This window comes from Diorhabda carinulata, chromosome 3 (assembly GCF_026250575.1).
Source record: "Diorhabda carinulata isolate Delta chromosome 3, icDioCari1.1, whole genome shotgun sequence".
Taxonomy (NCBI): Eukaryota; Metazoa; Arthropoda; class Insecta; order Coleoptera; family Chrysomelidae; genus Diorhabda; species Diorhabda carinulata.
In genome coordinates, this window is record NC_079462.1 from 3,615,881 (window position 1) to 3,638,892 (window position 23,012).

At 35.3% G+C, this 23,012-nt stretch overlaps 2 protein-coding genes across 14 annotated transcripts in view; one reads left to right on the forward strand and one right to left on the reverse strand.

Annotated features, from left to right (window-relative positions):
* Window positions 1-15,289, forward strand: part of LOC130891755 (uncharacterized) — a 167,966-nt gene extending 152,677 nt beyond the window's left edge. For all 4 annotated transcript variants that reach the window (XM_057796692.1, XM_057796695.1, XM_057796694.1 and 1 more), the window contains 9 exons: window positions 2,357-2,461; window positions 3,529-3,750; window positions 3,831-4,092; window positions 4,360-4,667; window positions 4,725-5,067; window positions 7,743-9,162; window positions 10,621-11,848; window positions 11,926-12,150; window positions 13,555-15,289. In XM_057796692.1, the coding sequence (XP_057652675.1) occupies window positions 2,381-2,461; window positions 3,529-3,750; window positions 3,831-4,092; window positions 4,360-4,667; window positions 4,725-5,067; window positions 7,743-9,162; window positions 10,621-11,848; window positions 11,926-12,150; window positions 13,555-13,686 (4,221 nt within the window). In that variant the 5' untranslated portion in view covers window positions 2,357-2,380 and the 3' untranslated portion in view covers window positions 13,687-15,289. The remainder of the gene's footprint in view (window positions 1-2,356; window positions 2,462-3,528; window positions 3,751-3,830; window positions 4,093-4,359; window positions 4,668-4,724; window positions 5,068-7,742; window positions 9,163-10,620; window positions 11,849-11,925; window positions 12,151-13,554) is intronic.
* Window positions 15,290-16,707: 1,418 nt separating this feature from the next.
* Window positions 16,708-23,012, reverse strand: part of LOC130891816 (polyhomeotic-like protein 1) — a 239,321-nt gene continuing 233,016 nt past the window's right edge. For all 10 annotated transcript variants that reach the window (XM_057796823.1, XM_057796824.1, XM_057796822.1 and 7 more), the window contains 4 exons: window positions 22,458-22,805; window positions 20,771-20,912; window positions 19,189-19,336; window positions 16,708-18,861 (listed from right to left, as the gene is read on the reverse strand). In XM_057796823.1, the coding sequence (XP_057652806.1) occupies window positions 18,649-18,861; window positions 19,189-19,336; window positions 20,771-20,912; window positions 22,458-22,805 (851 nt within the window). In that variant the 3' untranslated portion in view covers window positions 16,708-18,648. The remainder of the gene's footprint in view (window positions 18,862-19,188; window positions 19,337-20,770; window positions 20,913-22,457; window positions 22,806-23,012) is intronic.

Genomic DNA, 23,012 nt, shown 5'->3' on the forward strand with positions numbered 1-23,012 from the left:
ATTATACAGAGTCGTGTTGGTTAATTGTGTGGTTAACATTAGCAAAACCGTACAAAAAACTCCTCAGTTCATTATACAAGGTGTGTACGTTAAATTAGTCGAGTTAGGAAGATTCTATCTGAAACTGGAGCTTTTGCGGAATTTTGGAAATTCGAAATGTTCTATAAGACAGAAAAAAGACGGTTTCGAGGGATAACAAAGATACCAAAAAGACATTACGTTCATTATACAGAGTCGTGTTGGTTAATTGTGTGGTTGACATTAGGAAAACCGTACAAAAAACTCCTCAGTTCATTATACAAGGTGTGTACGTTAAATTAGTCGAGTTAGGAAGATTCTATCTGAAACTGGAGCTTTTGCGGAATTTTGGAAATTCGAAATGTTCTATAAGACAGAAAAAAGACGGTTTCGAGGGATAAAAAAGATACCAACAAGACATTACGTTCATTATACAGAGTTTTACTCGTTAATTAAGTACTTTAAGTAAAAAAAAACGGACAAATAAGCACGGAAGTTTGTTATACAAAGTGTATACATTGAATAAATGGGATTATAAAGATTCTATTCCAAACTGGAGCATTTGTAAAAATTTGAAAATTCGTAAAGTTGTATTTGGTCCCGACGCCTCTTCCTACAAACTCCATATTCATCATAATAGTTTTCGTCGGCGGTTTCTGGGAGTAGGATGTTCCCTTTCTCCAACCCCAATCCCCTCCTTCATGTTGAAAATCCGGCTGTTTTCCAGTCCTCCTCCACCCTAGCTAACTCTTCTTTATTTTCTTTTGATGTAATGGAATTTGTTAGGTACTCTACCTCCCCATTTTGTAAGGATTCCACTATCCCTATCACTTCCGGTTTTTTCCCCTTGAGGTTGCTAGTATATGGTGTTTCCTTGGAATTAACCAACACCACGCAGTCTTTTTTGTTCATGGCCTGATCTGTGCTGATGTTCCCCATTTAAGTACATTGGAAAACCTCTTCGTCCCACTTCTCCTCAGATATCTTCTGGAAGTCTCTGTATTCTTCCCCCTAGTTCATTATTTTCTTTAGCTTTTCTGTTCTTTTCCTTTTCGTCACTTTCTCCTGCAGTTTTCACATTTAGTGTCGTCCGAAACTTGGTTTGGACCTCATTTTTAAGCAGTTTCTTGCCTAGTGACCTCATCTCCTCGATTTTTCTCCTTATTTCAGAATCCTCAATTTTGACCGCCTCTATGAGATTTTCCACTCCCCTAACTTTCGCATGATTGCTTCGATTTCGCTTTCTCCTTCGATACTCTCGTTTCTCCATTTCTTCTTCTTCCTCTTTGACCATTTTCTTCCTCTTCTGTCTACTTTAACACCAGTAATCGTCGCAGACTTTCTTCTCCATCCCAAGGAGTATAGAGAACAATTCTGATTTAGTAAAATCGAATTCATCTTGCTAATTCTTTTTTTTTTTTCTCTTCCTTGCATACATCCTCCACCATTGTTGATGTTATGAAGTATTTATTCACCATCTCCTTGTATTTTTGAATTAGCTTTTTTTTTGATTTTGATTCTCTCCTCTTCCTTGTAGCTTCCATCATTTCCTTGTTCGTTTCGGCCGTTTCCTCAGTGCTTAAGTTGTCCCTTCTCCTTTTTTTTGTTCGTGTTTGTTTTATATCTTCTTCCATGATATCCCACGAGTTGGGACGAAAGAAAGATACAGCGAGGACGTGCGTCCTTACCCCGCTAAAGCCTGATACTCCAGGAGGTCGCCAGTTATCCCGGAGTCATTCATCCCCTGGTCACGATTTCTAACAACGCAAGATTACGGATTCATTTATCGAGGTTTACTCCTCTAGTCCTATGTGATCCGCGAGCGATTTTTTGAGGAAACGCATCCGTTCCTTATCCATCACCTATCCTTTTGGTTGGTCGGTCATGCGTCCCTTACAAGGAAAACGGATCCCATAACCGACCAGTCCTCTTGGATACACCCTATGAGCCATTGGGACGCGCCGTGTCGGGTGGACAATCCTCGGATATTAGCGTGGAAGATTAGGGGTGAATCAATTCCAGCCTCTTCCATCCGATCCTCGTTGGCAAGGCACCTAACCCAATCTAACAAAGTTGGTCTCGGGCAAAATATTAAATATTTTTTATTTGAACCCAATCACTTTTTTATCGACTAATACTGAATCTTCCTTTTTTTGTCGGTACTAAAAAATTTATGTTACAGGATAAACATCTAATTTGATTGGTCTACAAAATCTTACTAAAATTACTCTTTACAATAGTGGGACTCAAATACAAAATAATTGTAAAAAATTTTGGTACACTGTACACTGAATTTATACAAGTTTTATTTTATTAAATGATTGCTTTCTTATTACAGTGATGCCACATAACAAGTACGTTAATGGCTGCTGTGGTTAGCCATGCAATGCGACGGTTCCCAACAACACCGCCGGATACTTCGTATTCGTCGTATGCGTTTCGGGTAAGTTACATAGTGGGTTCATAAACTAAAATAATTTGATAAAATTACGATTTCTCTGTATATTTTTTCAGTTTTTCGTAATCTATAAAACACAACCGTTTAAACCGTATTATTCTATATTAGGTAGTGTAAAATTATATCAATACTGTGACTGGTACACATCCGCACGCCATCTAACGGCGTCAGTAGTGTAAACAATAAAAGACAACGGGTGGTTTTATCTTTTGCTGGTTTAGGAATACCTGGAAGAATTGAAAGAAGAATTAAATGCGAAAAGGTTAGGTTCCTGGTCACACCGGAGTGAAAGGAAACGAAATAGCTAACACACTCGCTAAAGTGGAGGCTACCTAATCCTTTATAGGACCGGAACCCTTCTGTGGTATAAGTTAAAGAAGAATAGAGAAGGAGAAGAAGGTAAAACCAATAACTGGGACAATCTACTGGGGCTGAGGTAGGCAAAGACTCTCCTGGGAAACTATAACCAGAGAAGATCTGCAGAATGTATCAGAATAAGTAAGAACAGCCTACGGAGTCCTTTTGGGGCACCTGAAGACGCTAAGCCGATAATGCACATCCTCTTGAAGTGTGTGACACCACGAAACTCCAGAGCACTACGCCTGGAAGCGTATTAAATAGAAGACGAAGATCTCTGGTAGCTAGAGCGGACTTTCTAAGAGAAGTGGCAAAAAAAAAGGGTAGACAATAGATTCTTTGGGTCGTAGTATATATGGTACCTTAATATACACATACATCAAAATGGCTCGTGTCGAGCAAAGCTTGGTGATTGAATTCTGCTAAAATCGGAAATTGGTGAAGATTTGGTGTAAATATGCAGAAAATATGAAATTAAATTCATTATATCGTATCGTAAGATAGATTTGTGACTATAAGACAAATAGTTGAAAAGGAAAACTGGAAAAGACATTTAACGGCGTAGTATTGATGAGATTTTTTTGCATTATTAGTAACAATGGATGTAGATACCAAATTATATACCTATTTGTAAATGTTTTTTTCTATCAATATAGTATTGAATATCACTTTGAAACTGAAAATTTTGTTTTTAGGGTGAAAATAGTAGGGTAGAGGGAGAGAGCGCACTTTCGCGTTCGATGCGGTACGCAGATCCGTGGTTATATGGTAGCATAAGAGCACCAGGAGGTATTTTTCTAACGCCCGCCTTTGTGCTCTGCGCTTGCCCGGATTACATCAATGGTACAAAAAAATCAAGCAAAAAATCCCCATCTCAATGCAAAAAATGTAAGGGGGCTAGACTACCACTGTCATCGGTAAGTCAACTTGTATTTGGTACCAACATTGTTTTCGAATTTGATATTCGTGAGTATAATTTGTTTGATAATTTCTTCAGGTGGATCAGTCTATGTATGGAACCGTAAGGTATTATCCATCGGAGGTCGTTCCGACCTCTTCTACTCCAATTAGAGGAGGAACGGTTCGAGTAACGTCTTCGAACCGACCATCCATTCTGCCATCTCCCGGTGATCCTTACGATTTAGTAAGAAAATCCAGACTATCTGTGAAAGAAAATGGTAGTTCTTTCAGGACACGCTCTGTTTCTCCAAATAAAACATCAGATGCAGAAAATAGAAGTCGAAATGGAAAATCGAAAGGTGAGATACTATAATCGCGCTTAATTTTTATCTATTGCCACGAATAATGGGTTCGAAAACTATTATTTATTTGGTCCATTGAAAGAGGGTTGTGATTTTCCAGCTCGGTAACTTAATCATAAAATTCTTCATAGCAAAATTCCTGTTTATATTTGATCCTCGTAGTTTTTGTTTTCGCTGTATTTTGGGGCCTACTTTATCCCCTTAACGATATCAACACTGCTAAAGACAAAATCAACTCTATCGATATCATTTTCTTTATTTCAGCTGAGAAAAGAATCGAATCTTACAACCTGACGATTGGTCGTCGATCTATTTTAGAATGCGACATAAACCCTTATGAGCTTGTATCGACGGAAACCCCAGTTTCTAAAGATACCGATTCGTCCAATATAACTTTGGTGAACGGCCAAAGAATAAGAGTTCGACCGTCGGTGATCGATAACGAATACGAAGATGTTCAGCTGAGACTGTCCACTCCAACTAAGTCTACAACGAAATCCGCAAAGCTGAGTTTGAAAGGTATCTCGAAGTGTACGTCGCCGGTTTTGAAAGATAAGAAATTATCAAACGGGGTAAGCAAAATAATAATCATTTTTCACATTTTCGTTTCAAAATGTCGTTTATTTCAGATCGATACAGCGAAACAAAGAGCGAAAAGTGATTCTCAATCCGTAAAGATTCGAGAAAAACATTTCAAACAAAGATTTAAATCGATATTGAAGAAATCTTCAGAACGCAGTCCATCGCCTACGGATCGAAGGGGTTCTCAATTTTACATACCCCTACCGAGCTCCAAGAAAAAAGTACAATTTCTTGTCAGTAACGATTCCAAGCAGGATGAAAATAACGTGGAAGATATAAATAATTACGAAACTGACGACGATGACGATGATAACGTCTTTGAGGCATCTCCTAGAACTTCTGAAAGCGAAATAGAAACAGAAACAGTCGAACCTATGGAAAGTATACCAGGTAAATCAATATACACTCTTAACTTTTGTAATAGTTTTCTTAAAGTTGGTACGACATTTAGGAAAGTTATGAAACGCTAAAGATATTAAAAAATCGATAATTCTGTTGTTGCATCAAGGCTTCCGTGGGGTTTATAAACCCTCGATTAATATAGGAGACTTTGTACACTCATTCTATCACAAAAAAATTATTAATTTAAAATGTATTTCAGATTAATTATCATATATTATATATAGCATTTGAAAGTACTTATTTTTAAAATATTCAATTGTTTCACGTGATTATTTAGTGTTTTTTTTGAGAAAAACGTATCAATCCTCTATGGTGTCCCCTATTCTCTGCATCAGATACATCAACTTTTTGTACTTTTTATAAAAAAGTGATAGTTTTGTTTTAAAATCCATCAAATTTTTCTCTGTGCAAGATTTTTTAATGAATATTCCAGTCAAAAATTTGGCCCATTCTCTTACAACTTTTCCTTGAGCAATTTTAGTAACCTCAAAAGATGATGGGTTCGTTCTTGAACTGAGAACAAGAAAAATTCGCTGGAGACCAGCCAATTTTGTCAACGTTTTCATTCATTCGTACGTTGTCTTGATGAAATCTGACTGTTTCTTCCCAATTTCGTCGGAGTCCACTCGGCTGACTCCGGTATTAAATTATAGAGCCATTGAATGGCTGTCTTTTGGAGGTTATGGTTAATTGAAAATGATTTGGAATTATGACTAGTAGCTCCATGTTTTCAGCCCAACTGATACTATAATTTTTATTTTGTCCTCCACAGGAATCGCAAAATATGTCTGTCTTATTCGTAAAGTAAAATTAAACAACTGTCCAGTATCTGTACGATGATTATTAACTTTATGCAGGGTCCTGCACGACGAGCTGAATCGATATGCTTATGGGAAAGTACTTGTTTCAAATAAAATAATTTCAGTTTTCTAAAACTTCCGGTTATACCATAAGTGGACCCAAACTACGTTATTTCAATTGGAATGCTATGATTTTTATTAAATTTTTGGAATCTACGCGAAATTTCACTATAACTTTATATAAGGCATCGTATGCCTAAAGTCCACCATTTTTTAATTATTTCAAATTTTCAAAATTTTTGGACACATGCAGCCCTCCACTAAAAAAATTATATTTCCAAGTTTAAGTTAGTCAGAACTAATATATATAGTATTTGGACAAATAACACTTACAGCTTGCAAAATATGTGAAAACCTTGACTAAAATTTATATAGGGTGTTCAGAAAATGGTGCCGAATTTCGCTAGTAAATTCATATATCTCAAATTAACGGATTTGGTAGAAACTTGAAAAAGCTAAAATCTTCATGGTTTTTAATTCAGTGGTGGGTAGTGGTCTATCCCGATATCGCAAAAGGAAAGTATCGCAGGCTCGTTTAATTTCGGAAAACCCATACAAGCAAATTTTCAGAACTTTAGTCGCAGTACTTTCCCATGTGCATATCAATTCAGCTGTACACCCTGTACATAGATAACTGCCTTTTGTAATATGAATTTTGGCTGTTATATTAGAAGAAGAAATGTATGTAATGTAAGCAATGTTAAACTTTTTGGTTAAAATATGGCTTTAACACTCATACGAAACTAGTTTTTCGTCATTTCCATCTGTAAGCACCTGGTACATTTTTCAATAGTTGAATCTTCTGGTAAACTAATTTTATTAGCGTCTTTCAAACTTCAAAATTAATAGAATTCAAAAATTAATATTTCATCTCCAATCCACTTGTATGATTTCCATTTCTCTTTGATTTGATTTGATGATGATGATGATGAATATGATATTTTCATTTATAATTTCGAAGCAATTGATCTTTGAACTTTACATGGTGTTTGTTTGTTCATGAAAAGAAAAGCCCAACATCGATTCTATCTAATTTATCGATTTATCAATAATACTATGATTTGTTCTTCGGAGTTATCTGTATCAAAACACGAAGTCTCAAAGCTTTTGTTTTTATCTATGTTCACAAATTATTGTTTTTACCAACGCTTCCTAATCCATTCCACTTAGTTTCATAATTATAACTGGAACGGGAAAGTTCGTGGTAATGAGCGTTATCTTTGCGAGGGCTTAGTTGAATACTCTACTATATCATGGAGATCCTCAAGGCTTTTAACATTGACCAGAAACAAAAAGTGTTTTTGGCACTAACTTAAAAACTAATTATTTGGATTAAAATCATATACTAAAGATAGCAGGTCCGAACTGCTACTATTCCTCTTTTGATTTCGTAGGAATGGAGAATAAAAAATGTTGGTTTTAATAGTGAGTAAATAGAGAGATAGAGAGTGGTAAACTGATACTCTTTCTTTCTTTTCCAATGGTACATAAAACTTTCAATAGAAAACAAAAAAAATGTGACATAAATATCATTTATGGGATATTTGGTCAATACAATTTATAAAATTTGTATGAACTAGCGAGATTTTATTCATTTTAAAGTTTTGGGATTCCCAATTAAAATCTGATGTCACCCATATAAAGGGTGCAATTGGAAATTGTGTACATCGTTTTCTGAAGAGCTTCTGCTGTATAGCCTTTACGATTTCACTCATAGAACCTTTGAGAACCCTCTAATTTGCTATTTTTAATGTTTTTACATCAGATTTTAACAGTTTTCTTCACTTTTCTTTATCTTTACAGTCGAAGTTAAACCAAGAAAGAACATAAACTTGTACAGAAGTCTTAGTGATCGTATCAAGAAGGCAGAATCCAAAATGCTTTTTTCCGACACGATGGCAATTAGACAACTCAAACAACGAACCGGCTTAAAACTTGACTTCTCCGATCTCGAAAGATTAGATGGACTGAATCGAAAAATAAAAAAATTAGTATCGAAATCGCAGGTATCAGCTGAAGAAGATAATCCAACGAAATCCTCAAACGAAAAAGAAAATTTATCTTTAAATAATTTGAATAATTTAATACAAAAAGAAGAAATTGAAATGAATTCTTCAACAAATATCGAAATTAATATTAATAATGAAGATATAACAGAATTACCAAAACAGAAACAAGTTATAAATACTGATCCTAACGAAAAATTGGCTTTAGCTAAATTAGACGAGTGTATAAAGGAAAATACGTCTACTACTACGTCAGATACTCCACCATCAGCGCCACCTAGAAAAAGAAGTAACAACAAACAACCTTCACTAACTAATTCAATAAAAATAGAAACGGTTAATAAAGAAATTAAAAATAAAACCGTAGTGAAAATAACAACACCACCAGCCGTACATAAAATCCAAATCAAGAACGAATTTTCCGATTTGACCAATCAACCAAATATCAACATATTAGAAAACACACAAAGAAAAACCTCCATAATGATCAACGGAGACGATTGCTACTCGACCGTTAACGTAAACGACGACATCCCTTTATATCAATCATCAGTAGTCGTTAAAGATTCAGTTGGAATTATATCCGTATCAGATAAATCCGAAAAAAAATGCAGCACCGTCTACATAACAGGTTCTTTCGTCCCCACCGTCATTCCTCTAGAAAAATCGCAAGATACCAAAGAAACCATCGAGAAAGAACAAGATTCGGATGTGCTGAGGGAACTCCTCAAAGATCCAGTCGAAGCAGTTCGACGTAACTTAGTCCCGCACGTCTGTGGTAAATCAGATGTGTCTAGGCGACGACGCGACAAGAAACTCCCCAACGGCAAATTATCCGAAACCTTACCGGAATCGACGTACGAAGATGTATTTACGAGATCGAAACATTACGAATCTCTATGCGACGATTTATCTTCGGAGCACAGTTCTTCTACGCAATACGAACTGATCGATCAGGGATCGGATTGCTATACCGATCACAGTAATCGTAGTTCCGTTACCGAAGAAGAATTGGCGAATCGGACGAAATTTTACGAATTGTTGGCGGATTCCGGCGTCATAGAAGTTACTGAAAATGACGATCACATCTACGAATCTATCAAAGTTAATGCGGATCCTATTTATGAGGATATCGAAGTACCGCCTCCGTTACCGAGCGTTCCACCTCCCGCGAATATACTGGATGATTTTAATCTGGACAAGGAATTCACCACGAGGTAAATATATTTTCAATTATTAACACCACTACACTCAAAATTACACTATACGGTCCTTCGAGAAGGTTATTGATTCGTATCCGACTCGAAGGACCAAAGTTTTGATGTTGTGGTAGTAAATAATCTGTTCAGTGTTCTCTTGTGTAAACTTTTGTTCATTCATTCAATAGCATACAAGATTTGTTGACATGTTTACCAATATATTAACAACTACTCGGGTAAATCCTTACCATTCAAACCCATTTTCTCGTTACCAGGTATGCTTGATAATTACTGCGCCTAAACTTCTTCTTACTGTTGTATCTATAACAACAAATAGTCTTTCTACTCCATCTCGAAATCAACCTAAAAGAACTTGAGTTGATATGAATACCCGGTCAAAAACTGTATTCCTTAGGCATTAGAAAAAATCTTCATAGTGATCTACAATGAAACAAGGAAGGTAAAACGATGAGGTCTTCTGATATTATTACCAAACATAGCTACAGAATGAAAACATTGAAACAAATCATATTGGTTCATACTAGGTTGCTTTCCGGTCTGATAGAGACTTCGACAATGATTTGGCGGATAGATCCTGTATTTGACTTGTTATTTTACAAGCCACAGGTCCTAAGTGAGTCAGTTATCAAAGAAACCGTAATAAAACTTGAAAATACAGAAAAGAAGTAAGTAATTTAGTAGAGCTTTCCATTTAGACGGCTTCCCTAGCTCTTCGTTATTTCTGGGTCGAAAATTCCTATTTTTTACCAACCACCACCATAAATTTTAAATGGTATTTATACGTCGGGCCATGCTAGAGTCCTCAGTATTGTTATGTTGGTAAATCAAATCGTTTCCATCATAATTTGTCTAAAAAATTGTTCTTTTCTACACTCCATCAGTTATTCCACTAGGAAAAGTGTCATTCTCAAATGTTAGATGACTGGGAATTCAACGATCAGAACATCTCTTGTGATATTCTCTAGCAACAGTTACCATTACCATTACAGAACCCATAAATAAAAATTAGTGGTCTACCAAAGCTAAAGCCGGTACTACACGATGCCTCCAACATTCGCGTTCCAACCTACGGCCGAACATTGGAAGGAAGACTGGTTGCAGGGCTGCAACTCCACGATGCATCCAAGAGGACAAGAAGTTTCTGTAGCTGTTCAAAAAGTGTTGGTTCCAGCTACGTTCCAATGCTGGGTGCTTCTTTGACTCGCACACTACTACGACGATGCGTCTAATCATACCAGCGTCAAACGTTGGAAGCATTGGACGTATCGTGTGGTATCGGCTTAAGACAAAAGGACGTAACGTAGATACTTGTACACATAAATGACGGTTGATAAGACAATGGGTATAAAATATCTCAAAAACAATAACGGATACTTGAAGTTTGACTTTTCAATCAATTTAATCTAATATTTATCGAAAATAATAGTTATATTTATTTTTGCATCATTTATTTAGGTCTATATTTGAAGGAGCATCCAAATATGACATACTGAGCTATCTTGTAGACGCGAAAGAAAGAGGTTTGGTTCAAGAAGACGGTGACGGTTACTTTCAGACAAATTCAAACAACGAAGACGATATTCCCGTTTCTCAATTGAGCACAGTGAGCGACTCCAGCGAAGATAATTCTCTCATTATATCCGGATCCATCATCGACGAAAAAACGATTATACAAAAAGGAGCGGAAGTCGAAAGAAACGATTCCGGTGTAGGATCCGAAACGAGCAAAAGTTCCCTGAGTAAATATAGATCGAAACAAGAAATTTTCGCTCTGTGCGAAGATTGTGAAATTACTTTGGAAAACGCCACAGGAAACGCATCGTTACTTTGTAGAAAGTGCGTGAAAAAACGATCGGAACGGAAAGAAATAATCACAGAAATAGTAGAAACCGAAGAAAAGTACAGCAAAGATTTACAAATTATTCTAGAAGAATTTTATCAACCGATGCTAGTAGCCGGATTACTAACACCTGATCAATTATCTGCGATCTTCCTTAACGTGGAAGAACTATTGGAAAATAGTCAGGCGCTGGCGGAGAGATTGAGAGACGCTGTGGAAATAGCTCAAGAGCAAGGCGACGAAGATCTCTTAACCGTCAATACCGGAAAGTTATTTTTAGAAGCCATGCCCATGTTACACGCTTTTGAAACCTACTGCGTTCGCCAAGGGGCGGCTAGTTTATTATTAGCTAGCTTAGAAAAAGAAAAGGAACTTCTCAGGATATTTTTAAGAGTATCCCAGATGGAAAACACAATGTTAAGAAGAATGAATCTCAACTCATTCCTGATGGTACCTGTACAGAGAGTCACCAAGTATCCCTTGTTACTAGCGAGGCTCTATAAAGTGACACCTCCTCATTACGATAATAAAGAAGAGCTTAAAGACGCCCAGCACAAGATTGAATTACATTTGAATCATATGAATTCGCAGACTAAGGACGTTCCAAGTAAATTGTGGAGGAGAATAGGGAGTAGCTCCGGTAGAAGATCTAGTACCGAAATGGATTTGGTGAATATAAAATTGAGAAAAATCGCCGTGGACGTCTTGGAATGGAATCACGAAGAAGCGAAATTCGCTCTAGAAGGAAAATTGTTGTTCACGCAACCCACAGATAACAATTGGAGAAAGGGTCGTACCATCAAATTAACACCCGTCAATGCCATGCTGGTTATTAACGGAAAGGTAAGAGATTTTTTGAACAAGTAGTACGATTTTCTTAAATATATATATATATATATATACAATTTTTTTAATTACAGCCTTGTGTTAATAAAAATTCCGAAAGATCAGAAGAAAATGGCTTGGTATTTGCGAAGAACGGAATCAGAGAAGCAGCGTTGTTATTGGTGAGAGATAAAAACGGGCGATATACCTTGTTAAGGGATCCTCTTTACTTGGATCGATGTGTTATAGCAGCAGATCCGGCGTGGCATAGCTATTTTGAAGTACAGGAGTTAATGGGAAAGGACACTTTCATATTTAAGGTGAGCGAAATCAGTTTTGTAGTATAAAACACTTTTTTTAACAAAGAATAGTTTTTAATCAATAATATATTTCCCATTTTGCTCAATGACTTTTTGCCATTTTTCTTTCGGCTTCATGATTTCGCTCTCATAAAATTTCTGGTCCTTATCATCAAAAAACTGAACTAGGTGAGATAGAAGGTCAACGTCATTTGTGAAAGTATAACCATTCAAATAATTCTGCAAACTTGGTGCCAAATCAGGGCTGTATAGGGTATGTGGAATCATTTCCCAGCCAAGATTCAATAGTTTCCCACGAGTTGTCAAAGATGTATGGGGATTATCACTAAACCTCTCCGATTCGACAATACTGGTCATTTTTCTTCGATTGCTTCATCCAATTACATTCATTGTTGACAGTAAATTGACAGTGAACATCAGAATTGATCGATTGGTTCCTTGGAAGCAGCCCAAAAAACACAACACCTTTGCAATCCCACCAAACTGACAGCATGAGCTTTTTTGTTGTTTTTTAGCTTTCTATGTGATTTGTGCTGGTTCATCGTGTTTGCTCCGTGATATTTTTCGAACTATGTTACTGTACAGGACCCATTTTTCATCACCAGTGATGATTCTTTTGAAGAAAAGGTCGATTTCATTTCGTTGAAGGTGCATATCGCAAATGTTGATTCTTGATGTTAAATGAATTTCTTTCAATTCGTGAGGTATCTAAATATCAAGCTTTATAACTATTCCAAGACATTTTAAGTGTTTTTCAATTGTTGTGTGCGATACATGTAGCCTCTTCGCAACCTCTCGAATAGTTATCCTCTTTAATAATGGCTTTGACTTGGTCATCATCAACTTCAGTTGGCCGACCGCAACGTTGCTCATCTTTGAAGGAAAAATCTCCAGAACAGAATTTTTTTACACCAATTCTGACACGTGTAGTTTGTTAAGCGATCAGCACCATAAACTTCACATATTTCTTTCCTTTAGGAAAATTGACCCACAGTTAATAGCTTTAATAAAAATAAGACCCATTTTGCTTACGTTATTGTGACCAGTATCACGTGACAAACGGCAAAGTACAGCACTAACATAAGTTATTCGAAAAATAAAGCAACGCTCTCTATCGGTAAAAATCGAAAGTACTTAGTTGCCAAAATTATAACTAGAGGAAATAATTTTTGGTTTGGTATTGAGATGAGCTCAGTTTTTAGTGGTATTTTCGAAAAAAAGACGTGCAGATAGATTATAGAAAGCTGTTAAGATCGGATTAATTGTCATATTCATCTTTGCAAAGATATTTTTTGATTCTCTTCGTCACTATAAATACGGTGTAATCCAATGCAATAAATACACAAAAAGAAGACTAACGTTCAGTGAAAATTTTCTATTTTTAATAATTTTTTTATTATTTAGGCGGAAGATGAAGATCAAACGAGTATATGGTACAAACAACTTCAATACCACGCTCAAGGAATGGGAGCATGGAGGAAACGAAGAAATGCCCTAGCGAATATCATGATCAACGGAATGGGTCTAAGATCGTAACAAAAATATTTATTTCTCAATTACATGAAAATGTGAATTAATTTTGATTAAGTTCTATTACAAACAAGATAAAGCTTTTCCTCGTCATGATTAAATTGTTTCAACAAACACATTTTGTTATAAATCTTGTCCTGGTGCAGGAAAATCTTAAAAATATGCTTCTACTTCACTATTACCACAATTTGGAGTTTTTTTTCACTTATATCCCATACTTATCATCATCCTTATTATGACAATCATTTACTAGATCTGGACTACCTCTAATTATAAATAAAATGAGTTCCTGACATTTTTGGTCACACATTCCTTGAATATTACGAGCTGATCTTATTAAATTAGTATTCGAAACATCGTCAAAAATATTTACCTCTGATGAATACTTTATATTCATCTAAAACCTTATTTGACCCCCTCTGTTGTTAAAGCTTTTATTTTTTTATATAAGATTCCAAACACCCATGTAGAATAAGTCCCTTTCCGACCTTATTTTCCCTAATCTTGCTTCTTACTTTTCCATTAACACATCCCCATTTATATAAATCCTTTTATTATTTCCCTAGTGAACAAATTTCGAGACCGTTTTATTCCTCTCGAGTCTCGAACTCTTTTTATTGCTCCTTTCTTCGTGGTTACATCGCTAATACTCACCAATATTGGGTCATTCTTATGTTTTCTTAGTTTATGAATGTCTAGTTACTCAATCGTCTCCAACTTGATGTTTCTTTTATTTTATTTATAATTTTTTGAAAGATAAGGTGCTTAGGTGCCTTCACCTCTTATTCATCTTAATTCATTTCCAAAATTAGAACTCTATCCCATATTGAAGTATTCTCCTTCGTTGTAGACTTTAGTTCTGGTGAAGGCCTTCAATCTGTTTTGTTGTTCGACGAAAACATTGGATATAAACTGAATCAATTCTTGTAAAGTCTTGTATTCATAGTCCATTTTTTCCACTGGAATCAGGTACTACTTGAATGACTCTTGGGTGATCCGTTTGAGTTTACTTTCATCTACTTGCTGAAACGACTTCTTTTTCCAATTTTTCACTTGGTTTCTGCATCCTAACCTCACTATTGAGCACTCGCTCAGTTCTTTTAACACGACAAACAAATTTGTACTGAATTACTGAATTTGTGTCTTCACACTTATTATTTTCTAGTTCATTGCTTCCTAGTACCCAATTATTTTCCATCTTGATGGAACTCTTGTAATCTTCGTATCAAAAAAATTTGATTTGATTTGACGAATTTCAAGTATTTTCTATACTCTTTCAGTACTACAGAAAACAGGAATCGGAAAATCGCCTGGTCTACACCTGGAATCTTAATTTGAAATGTAGATTTAATTCCCTCGAAGAAGCTTTCCATTTAAGATTTTTTTATGTACCAAGGTTAAGAGTGAAACTAAATTTTAAACATCGGATGAAATTTTTATAAAAAGAAAATGTACATTGTAAATAACTATTAGTAATTTAGCTGTGATATTGTGGATTTTACGGTTGTGGGATTTCATTATATATTATCATATCCTTTTAACTAGTATAGATGTATTTAATTGATTGTATTTAATATTTCAAATTAATAATAAAATTATTCCTTGTAAATGATATTTTTATGCTAAAATAAATCACCCAACACACTCATAATTCTTATTTATTTCTTTGGCGCGTTTTCCCCTTGACCTCAAATAACTAAAATTGGAGAAAAGTTGTGGTTTGTCCTTATAGGTTATGTGACAAAAGATTTTCTAATAATAAAAACTTGAAATTCTATCTCGATAATATTTTCAATACTTCTGACTGCTGTTACCCCCATAGGTTCATCGTTAAAGGGAGGGAAAGGGTTTTTCCTTTCTCCAATTCCTTCCTTTATCTCAATTTTCACTTTTCTTCCCTACGAACTTCTTTAAACACCCCACCTGTGAATGTGCTCGTGGCTTTTCACGTAATCCCTAATAAGAGTACACCCCACACCATTTTTCTATTTGTAACTATTCCTAGAAATGCGTTTGCCAAGGTAAGACGAAGCAGAAGACGTATTCACCATTTTTGGTTCCTCCATACAATATCAAAGTTAGGATCTATGTGTATTTATGTCTAGATAGCATTTGGGTGTAGTAGTAATTCACTTCTCCATGGAGACTGATCCAGATATCTACTCACAACATTAGATGGTGAGTTCACCTTTCTATGGTTGAGATATTCCATGTCCTTTGATAACGACTCATGTTTATCTGCCTCTTCTAGCAATGTTTTAACAGTCCATCTCGTCAGATAGTCCACAAAAGATACAATAGAGCCTGAGATAACCTTCAAATAACTTTATATTCCTTACTAAAGGATTTTTATGAAGAAGTAATTAGCTACTGCACTTTATATGTATCTTATATGATGTTACTCGAAAGAGGATCTAGTACTGGGCCTTCAAGTGCCACTCCAGCGATTTTTAATCCCATGGGGTTGTTCTCTGGATCATAATAAAAGATTCTGATGACGAAGTAACTTGCTACTGTATTTTATACGTATCCTGGTGCAATCAGATGCTTCTTCTTGTAATGTTAGTTCCAGTAGGCCAACTTAGATGATGTTACTTGAAAGAGGATCCAGCACTGAGCCTTCAAGTGCCACTCCAGTGATTTTGAACGCCATGAAGTTGTTCTCTGGATAAAACTGGACAATTCTGTTGATAAAGTAAGTATCATGCCAGACTTCTCTGGTTGCGTTGAAGAAGAATAAAAATCACTATCATACATCCCGAGATTTTTTCCTATATGGTGGAGGATTCTGTTGATACAGTAGAAAGAGCATCTATAATGTAGTGTTATCTCGATCCATTGAAGGAGTTCTCTAGATCAAATGTCACCATGAGACATTACTTCCCGAGATCGCTTCCAAGTTGTGTTGAAGTCAATGGCATAGAAGTCGAAGTGGAGTCTCTGGAAACCGTATTGGTTCCTTTCCAAGAGTATATTTGCGCTGCTTATATTGAGGTTGTTGATAAAATGATAAAACAACAATACAAATTACAAATTTATTATCATTAGTGGCAGTATAGTAACAAATATCAAATTAATCCATATTATAACCTTACACGAATTTGGAAAAGAGAACATTGCACGATTAAATAAATATAGTATCCAATTTTGGGAAAATAACAGGTTTCCCTTCTTTTTACCGAAAAAAAAATTCCTATTACTTTGATCACATCAAAGATATTTGCTAATATAAACTTAATATACTTTTTTGTTTTTTCTGTACAATGTTAAAACTACTAGTGTAACCATTTTAATATAAAATGCCAAATGTACAAATATTTACATGACTTATATTAACATAATGAAGAACGCGCGATTATTATTTTAAAAAAATCGAATAGTTAATTACAGTCCTTATTTAAACTAAATCTTTCTATAACAAAATTTCTTTTTGTTTATAATGTTAATATAATAGATCCTCATCAGCAGTCTTTACGAAATAATCGATAAATTAAATTATTTACAATAAAAATCAAAATAATAAAAACTTAAAACGCTCCACTTTGCGAAAAAGAAGACCGGACAATATTTCCAATACACAATTGTGTACTTAAAACACACACAAAGCTCAATTTATATAATATCCTCATACAGATTGTACCAAAAAAAAAACAAGTAGCTCAAAACATATGAGAAGAAAGAACTTCATCATAAATTCTAGCTCCGATGGTTATAACACTCCCCAAATACACTAATCAAACCGGATTTAATGATAAAATACAATAGAGTGGCCCAAAAAAACCAATTATTTTCTAACAAGTGACACGGGCTGCTAGGCACCATATTCATCATCACATTTCCATGAGTACTGATTTTGAGATTTGATTAAATTCCAAATAAGCTGGAAGGCGACCTCAGCCTCTATTAACATTGACAAAGGAAGCACCTAAATGTGCCAGGATCGAATAAAAAATCACTAGAGTGACACTTGAAGGCCCAGTGCTGGATCCTCTTTTGAGTAACATCATCTAAGATGGCCTGCTGGAATTAACAATGACAGAAGAAGCACCTAATTATGCCAGGATACGTAGTATAATAGCTAGTTACTTCTTCATCAGAATCCTTTAGTATGGAATATAAAGTCACTTGAAGGTTACTTCGAGATCTATTATATCTTTTGTGGACTATCTGACGAGATGGACAGTTAAAACATCATCAGAAGGGGCAGAAGAAGCACCTGGAGGAGATGAATTTCATTTTGGATGGGTGTATGGACTCAATACAAGACCAATAGGATCCAAAACATAGGTACTGGTAATAACAAACAGGAATTAAATAGAAATGAAAAAATTACAAGTTGGAAGGTACATCATGGCATCCCAATTTTTCATTTAATATCTGAACGTGGTAATTGATGCTTCTTGTGAGATAGGCTGCCAAAACATTGCCAAAAGTGGCAATAAATTACAATTTCTCGATGATGTAATAAGAAATTTTTAAAATCAGCATACATGAAAGTTTGATGATGAATATCTTTTGAACGCTTAATTTAATCACCAAATCATAGGATGCCATTCTTATAGAGCAGTCAAATTCCTATAAAAATTCATATTTCGTATTTTGTTGTACGTCATTTATCATCAAATTTTAAAATTCATAAACAAAAATGGAATTTGTCTCAAAATAACAAACTTAAATCTTTAATATCATTCAAACGGTGAGGTTTAGGAAAAAAATATAAGATTCCTTTTTTGTAAAGCATCAAATTTCCTACAAAATCCTTCAAGAACATTTTCCTATACAACCAAGTAATTACGAGGTATGACTTTTTTTCTATTAGACTGAGAGAAAAATAAAAAATACTAAAATTTATATTTGGTCGGAATATTTTTAAGGTGTCTAGTAACTCATGGATACAAATGAAAGTACGGAAACATTATCCGATCGCTTAAACTATTCAACAACTCTATAAATATTTTCCAACGAAATTTACGTTTGTTTAGGCGGCTCCTTATCGATTCTCATATCGTCGATTTTCGCGACGAGTTTAAGAGCCGGTCCAAGTTTCATGGCCATCGCCGTCATCAGATGGTCTTCTTTAAGGAGCATGAGAGCCTGACCGTCGATTTCTTCTCTTAAAAAGTCTTCGGCGTAATCGGAACAACCGGGAAGGTTTTTAATGAATTCGAAAACTTCTTGAACCTAAAAAATAAAAAAAAAAGACATAAAAACGATTCTATATAAGTTAGGTTATATTGCTTCCGCCCTATAACTTGTCCTTCACCTATATCATATATCCTGGACTATATTTGAGGAATATTGGAAAAAAAAACATTGGGGGGAAATAAATTGACAGAAAAACGTTAAAAACATTAATTTTGAATAAATAATCTTGTGAACAAATCTTCATTTTCCTTCTTAAATTCTGTAAAAAAATTATACCTAAGCCAACTGTTCTAGATATACCTTTACAATGGTTTTTATCAAATTTTGTTGATGACAAAAATAGGTGAAGAAAAAAATACTTACAGTCCATCTGATGGGATCCACTTTCGGTGTTTCATCTTCAACGGCTGAGGGACTGAGACTACTTTCAGCACCTGAAGCTCCAGATTCCGTATCAACTTCCATACCATCTTTATCCCATTTCTTTTTATCGTCGCCTTTATACTTCCCACTGAAATACATATATAAAAACGGTTTAAATTTCTGGATCATTTAAGTTTTGTATCATAAGTTTCAATTAATAGGTAAGAGGGAAGGCTTTTAGTAGATCCACATGAAAAAAAAAGACTCAATACTTTGAAGGAGTATTGAATGGACAAGAAGAAGAACTGCATTATTCCCTATCGACGACGACACCAGATTACAGGACACCGACGAAACAAATTGACTCAACTCAACGTGGAAAATTTAATTATTATTTAATAATATTTTTATTACTTTAAATTTAATAAAATAAATTATTGTAATTCTGTAAAAACAGAATATGTAGTAACTGTACAAAGTTAGGTTATGACTTCCAAGTGTTAATAACCTAAAGGGAAAAGGATGTGAAGACCAAAAAACCATTGAGTTTATACAAGGAACTTGTATCGGAAGGTATCCTTTTCTTTGAAGAGTTGTATAGTGAGGTCTACAACTATATCCTTATCGTTTGAGAAGGCTCCATAATCTACAGACCAAGATATATAAACAAACTATCATTCACTGAATCACCAGGTGATAATAACGTCCAGAGATGGCATAATGAAGTTGTAAAGGAAAGATGAGGACCAAAAAACCATTGAGTTTGTACAAGAATCTTGTCTCCAAAGAAATCCTTTCTTGAATTAGCAGTTCCTGTAATTATTGTTTGGAGAGTTGTATAGTGACGTCTACTAGGTCCTTATCGTTTGCAAAGACTCTAAAATCTATAGACCATGGTTCAATAATCCACTTTAGTGGACAGGTGATATTCCTACTTTGAAGATATGAGGAATCTGCCAAAAATTGAACGTTTTTTGAGCCATAACCCATCGTAAAGTACATGAACCTTTCTGTTTTGGTAAAGCAACTATAATTGGTAGTTGTTTTGATATTCTATGGCTATGGTTCTTTCTTTAGTTAAAAGAAGATGAACCGAAGAGCTTCAGTTATCAGTTAAACGATACACAACTTCACTGGCTTATCTAAATATGGTTTTACGTCACTGGATTGACCCCAAAAAGGTCTAATAGCTTATTTTTCATGGTTTTTTTTCTTTGGAGGTTAATAAAAGATCGTTTCTATGTACCTCCTACCTATAAAATATAGGAGTAGCAAGATACTGATCGATGTAAGGGAAGAATTTGCACATAGATTTGACTGATGATGAACATTGTAGGCTTGAATATAAAAGTGTTATTTTCAGTTAAACCTAACCTAACTTTAAATTAACGAATTAAAGTCTAAATTGAGTATACAGTGAGTGAGTAATAAAGTGCGCCACCTAGGAAACGACTACAGACATTAACAAAACATTTTCAAATCGGTTTCGAATTTTTTTTTTTTGTAAATAAAACATCTGATTGTCGAAAATATTGTATCGGAATAAATAATAAAAAATAAGAAAGAATAAATGAAATCCTACCTTTTGGAACAAGCGACGGAGCAAAATCTCTTATTCTTTTTGAACTTGGCCTTGAGATCGACGATACCGCATGCTTCGCATTTAGCCATATCGCCTTTTCCTCCCGAACTAACATTAAATGGAGACGAAGCTCTTTTCTTTCCTAATGAGGAATAAAATAAATACGTTAAAATACGAAAATCGATATCGGGAAGGTCATGACGAGTATATTAAATATTTGAACTACTGTTTGTGTTTACGAATGACGCGGATTACCGATCAGATATAAAGGATGTCTCAGTTTTAACGTTCCGTTTGATTTTTTAGTTCGAGCTTGTGGTAATCCAGGAACGACGAAAATTCTACAGCATAATGTGGCAACATTGCTCTGTCTATTTGTGTGTGAATTTCGTGCAACACGTAGCGATCAAATCAAATCAAAAACACTGTTTACTCTACGCCAACATTCACAATTACACTGCTGACACTCGTTTCGGTAGCAAAGTTATCGTCTTCAGAGAGTAAACTGAGTTTACCTTCAGTCCCCGAAGACGATAACTTGGTTATCGAAATGAGCATCAGACGGTGTAACTGTAAAGCTAGTGTGTTTACCAAGGGTTCCATAAATTCCAACTTGGTAGCGGTGAAGTATTAAAAATGTTTGGTGATGGTTTTATCGGCTATGCACGTTGTTATGAAACGTTCAAGGAAAACGATGAAAGCGTAGAAGACGATTCAAGAGGAAGGAAACCGATCAAACACAAACGCGCGGCTTGTAAGTGCCCTAATCCGACCAAAATCATCGGTTAGAATGATAGCAAACAAACTAAAAGTACCTAGTGCAATACAGGAGCCAAAAAACTTTTTAATAGAGCTAAAATTGTTTGGAACAGTCAGAAAGTGATCCAAGATCAAAAAAATGTGGCGCAAGCAAGTCAAAAGTGAAAACGGAACCCTTCTGTTTCTTCGAATGGTCCATAAAGTGTTCGTTGTAACAAATTGTGGCACGAACAAGTCGAAAATTAAAACGAAACTCATCTTCTTCTTTTTAAGCCGTGTGGTGGTCCATAAGAAGTTAGTTCCATCGTGAATCAAGTATTAGTAACAGTTGCAAACACCAAATGATCCAAAACTAAAAAAATGTGGCGCAAACAAGTCGAAAATTAAAATGAAACTCATCTGCTTCTTTGATAACCGTGGGGTGGTCCATCGTGAGTTCGTTCCATCGTGAAACAAATATTATATCGCGAAGTATTGTATGATATACATCGAAAAAGGGCTAATAGAGTGCGTCCCAGCTTCGTAATAATTGGTTGGTGCATCACAATAAATCTTGTCGTTGCGCCTTCAGAATGACGAAGTTTTTAGCTTCTAGAAAGATTCTAGTAGTATCACAGCCACCCCATTCGCCGGATTTATCGCTTTAAAATTTCTTTCTTTACCCCAAAATCAAAAACGTCGTAAATTTTGAATCGATTAAAGACATTCAGTCAACTATGACGAGGAAAATATTAGTGTGGAAGGAAATTACTTTGAAGGGGATCATGTTATACCCCAAAAACTTAATAATAAATAATTTTTACGACATCACTCCCATTAGTGAATGTCAGAAGAAGAGAAAAACCTAAATGTTTGACAGTTATCTTAACCTTAACCAGAAGAAATTAAAATTACTCATCTCAAACATGTCTTTCAATGACATACTCACTTGGCGGTTCGTCTGTTTCTTTATCATTGGAAGATTGTGTCGGTTTAATATCACCGATGAGACTACTTCTGATAACCGGAAACGGTTCCGACGATTCTTGTATAACGAAATCTTCGATAACGTGCGTAAGCACTTGGGGTTTGACCATCGCTTTCGGCGGACACCTTTCTTTAACTTCTTCGGCCGTAACAGCGACGGGAATGTTATCCGATTGAGTTGTCGGTTGAGATGATGGTACCGTACCCGGGATAGGCGTCGGTTGAACTACGGAGGGTTCCACGCCGTTTTGTATTGGTTTAGTTTCGGCGATTTGGGGAGATTCTTTCGTTTCCGGTTGTGTAGAAGTAGCTGGAATATAAAAATTGTTTATTTATTTATTTTTATCATAATATAGTTCGAAAAACAAAGAGAATTATTGACTTTCATAAAAGCTATTCGACTTTTTCCATAGGACTTGTAGTTTTGCCGGAAATCGAGATAAACCGTTTTTTACCCTTAAAAACTCACTCGCTTTCCCTTCCCGGCCTCACATCGTCCGTAAATCATTTCTCCCTT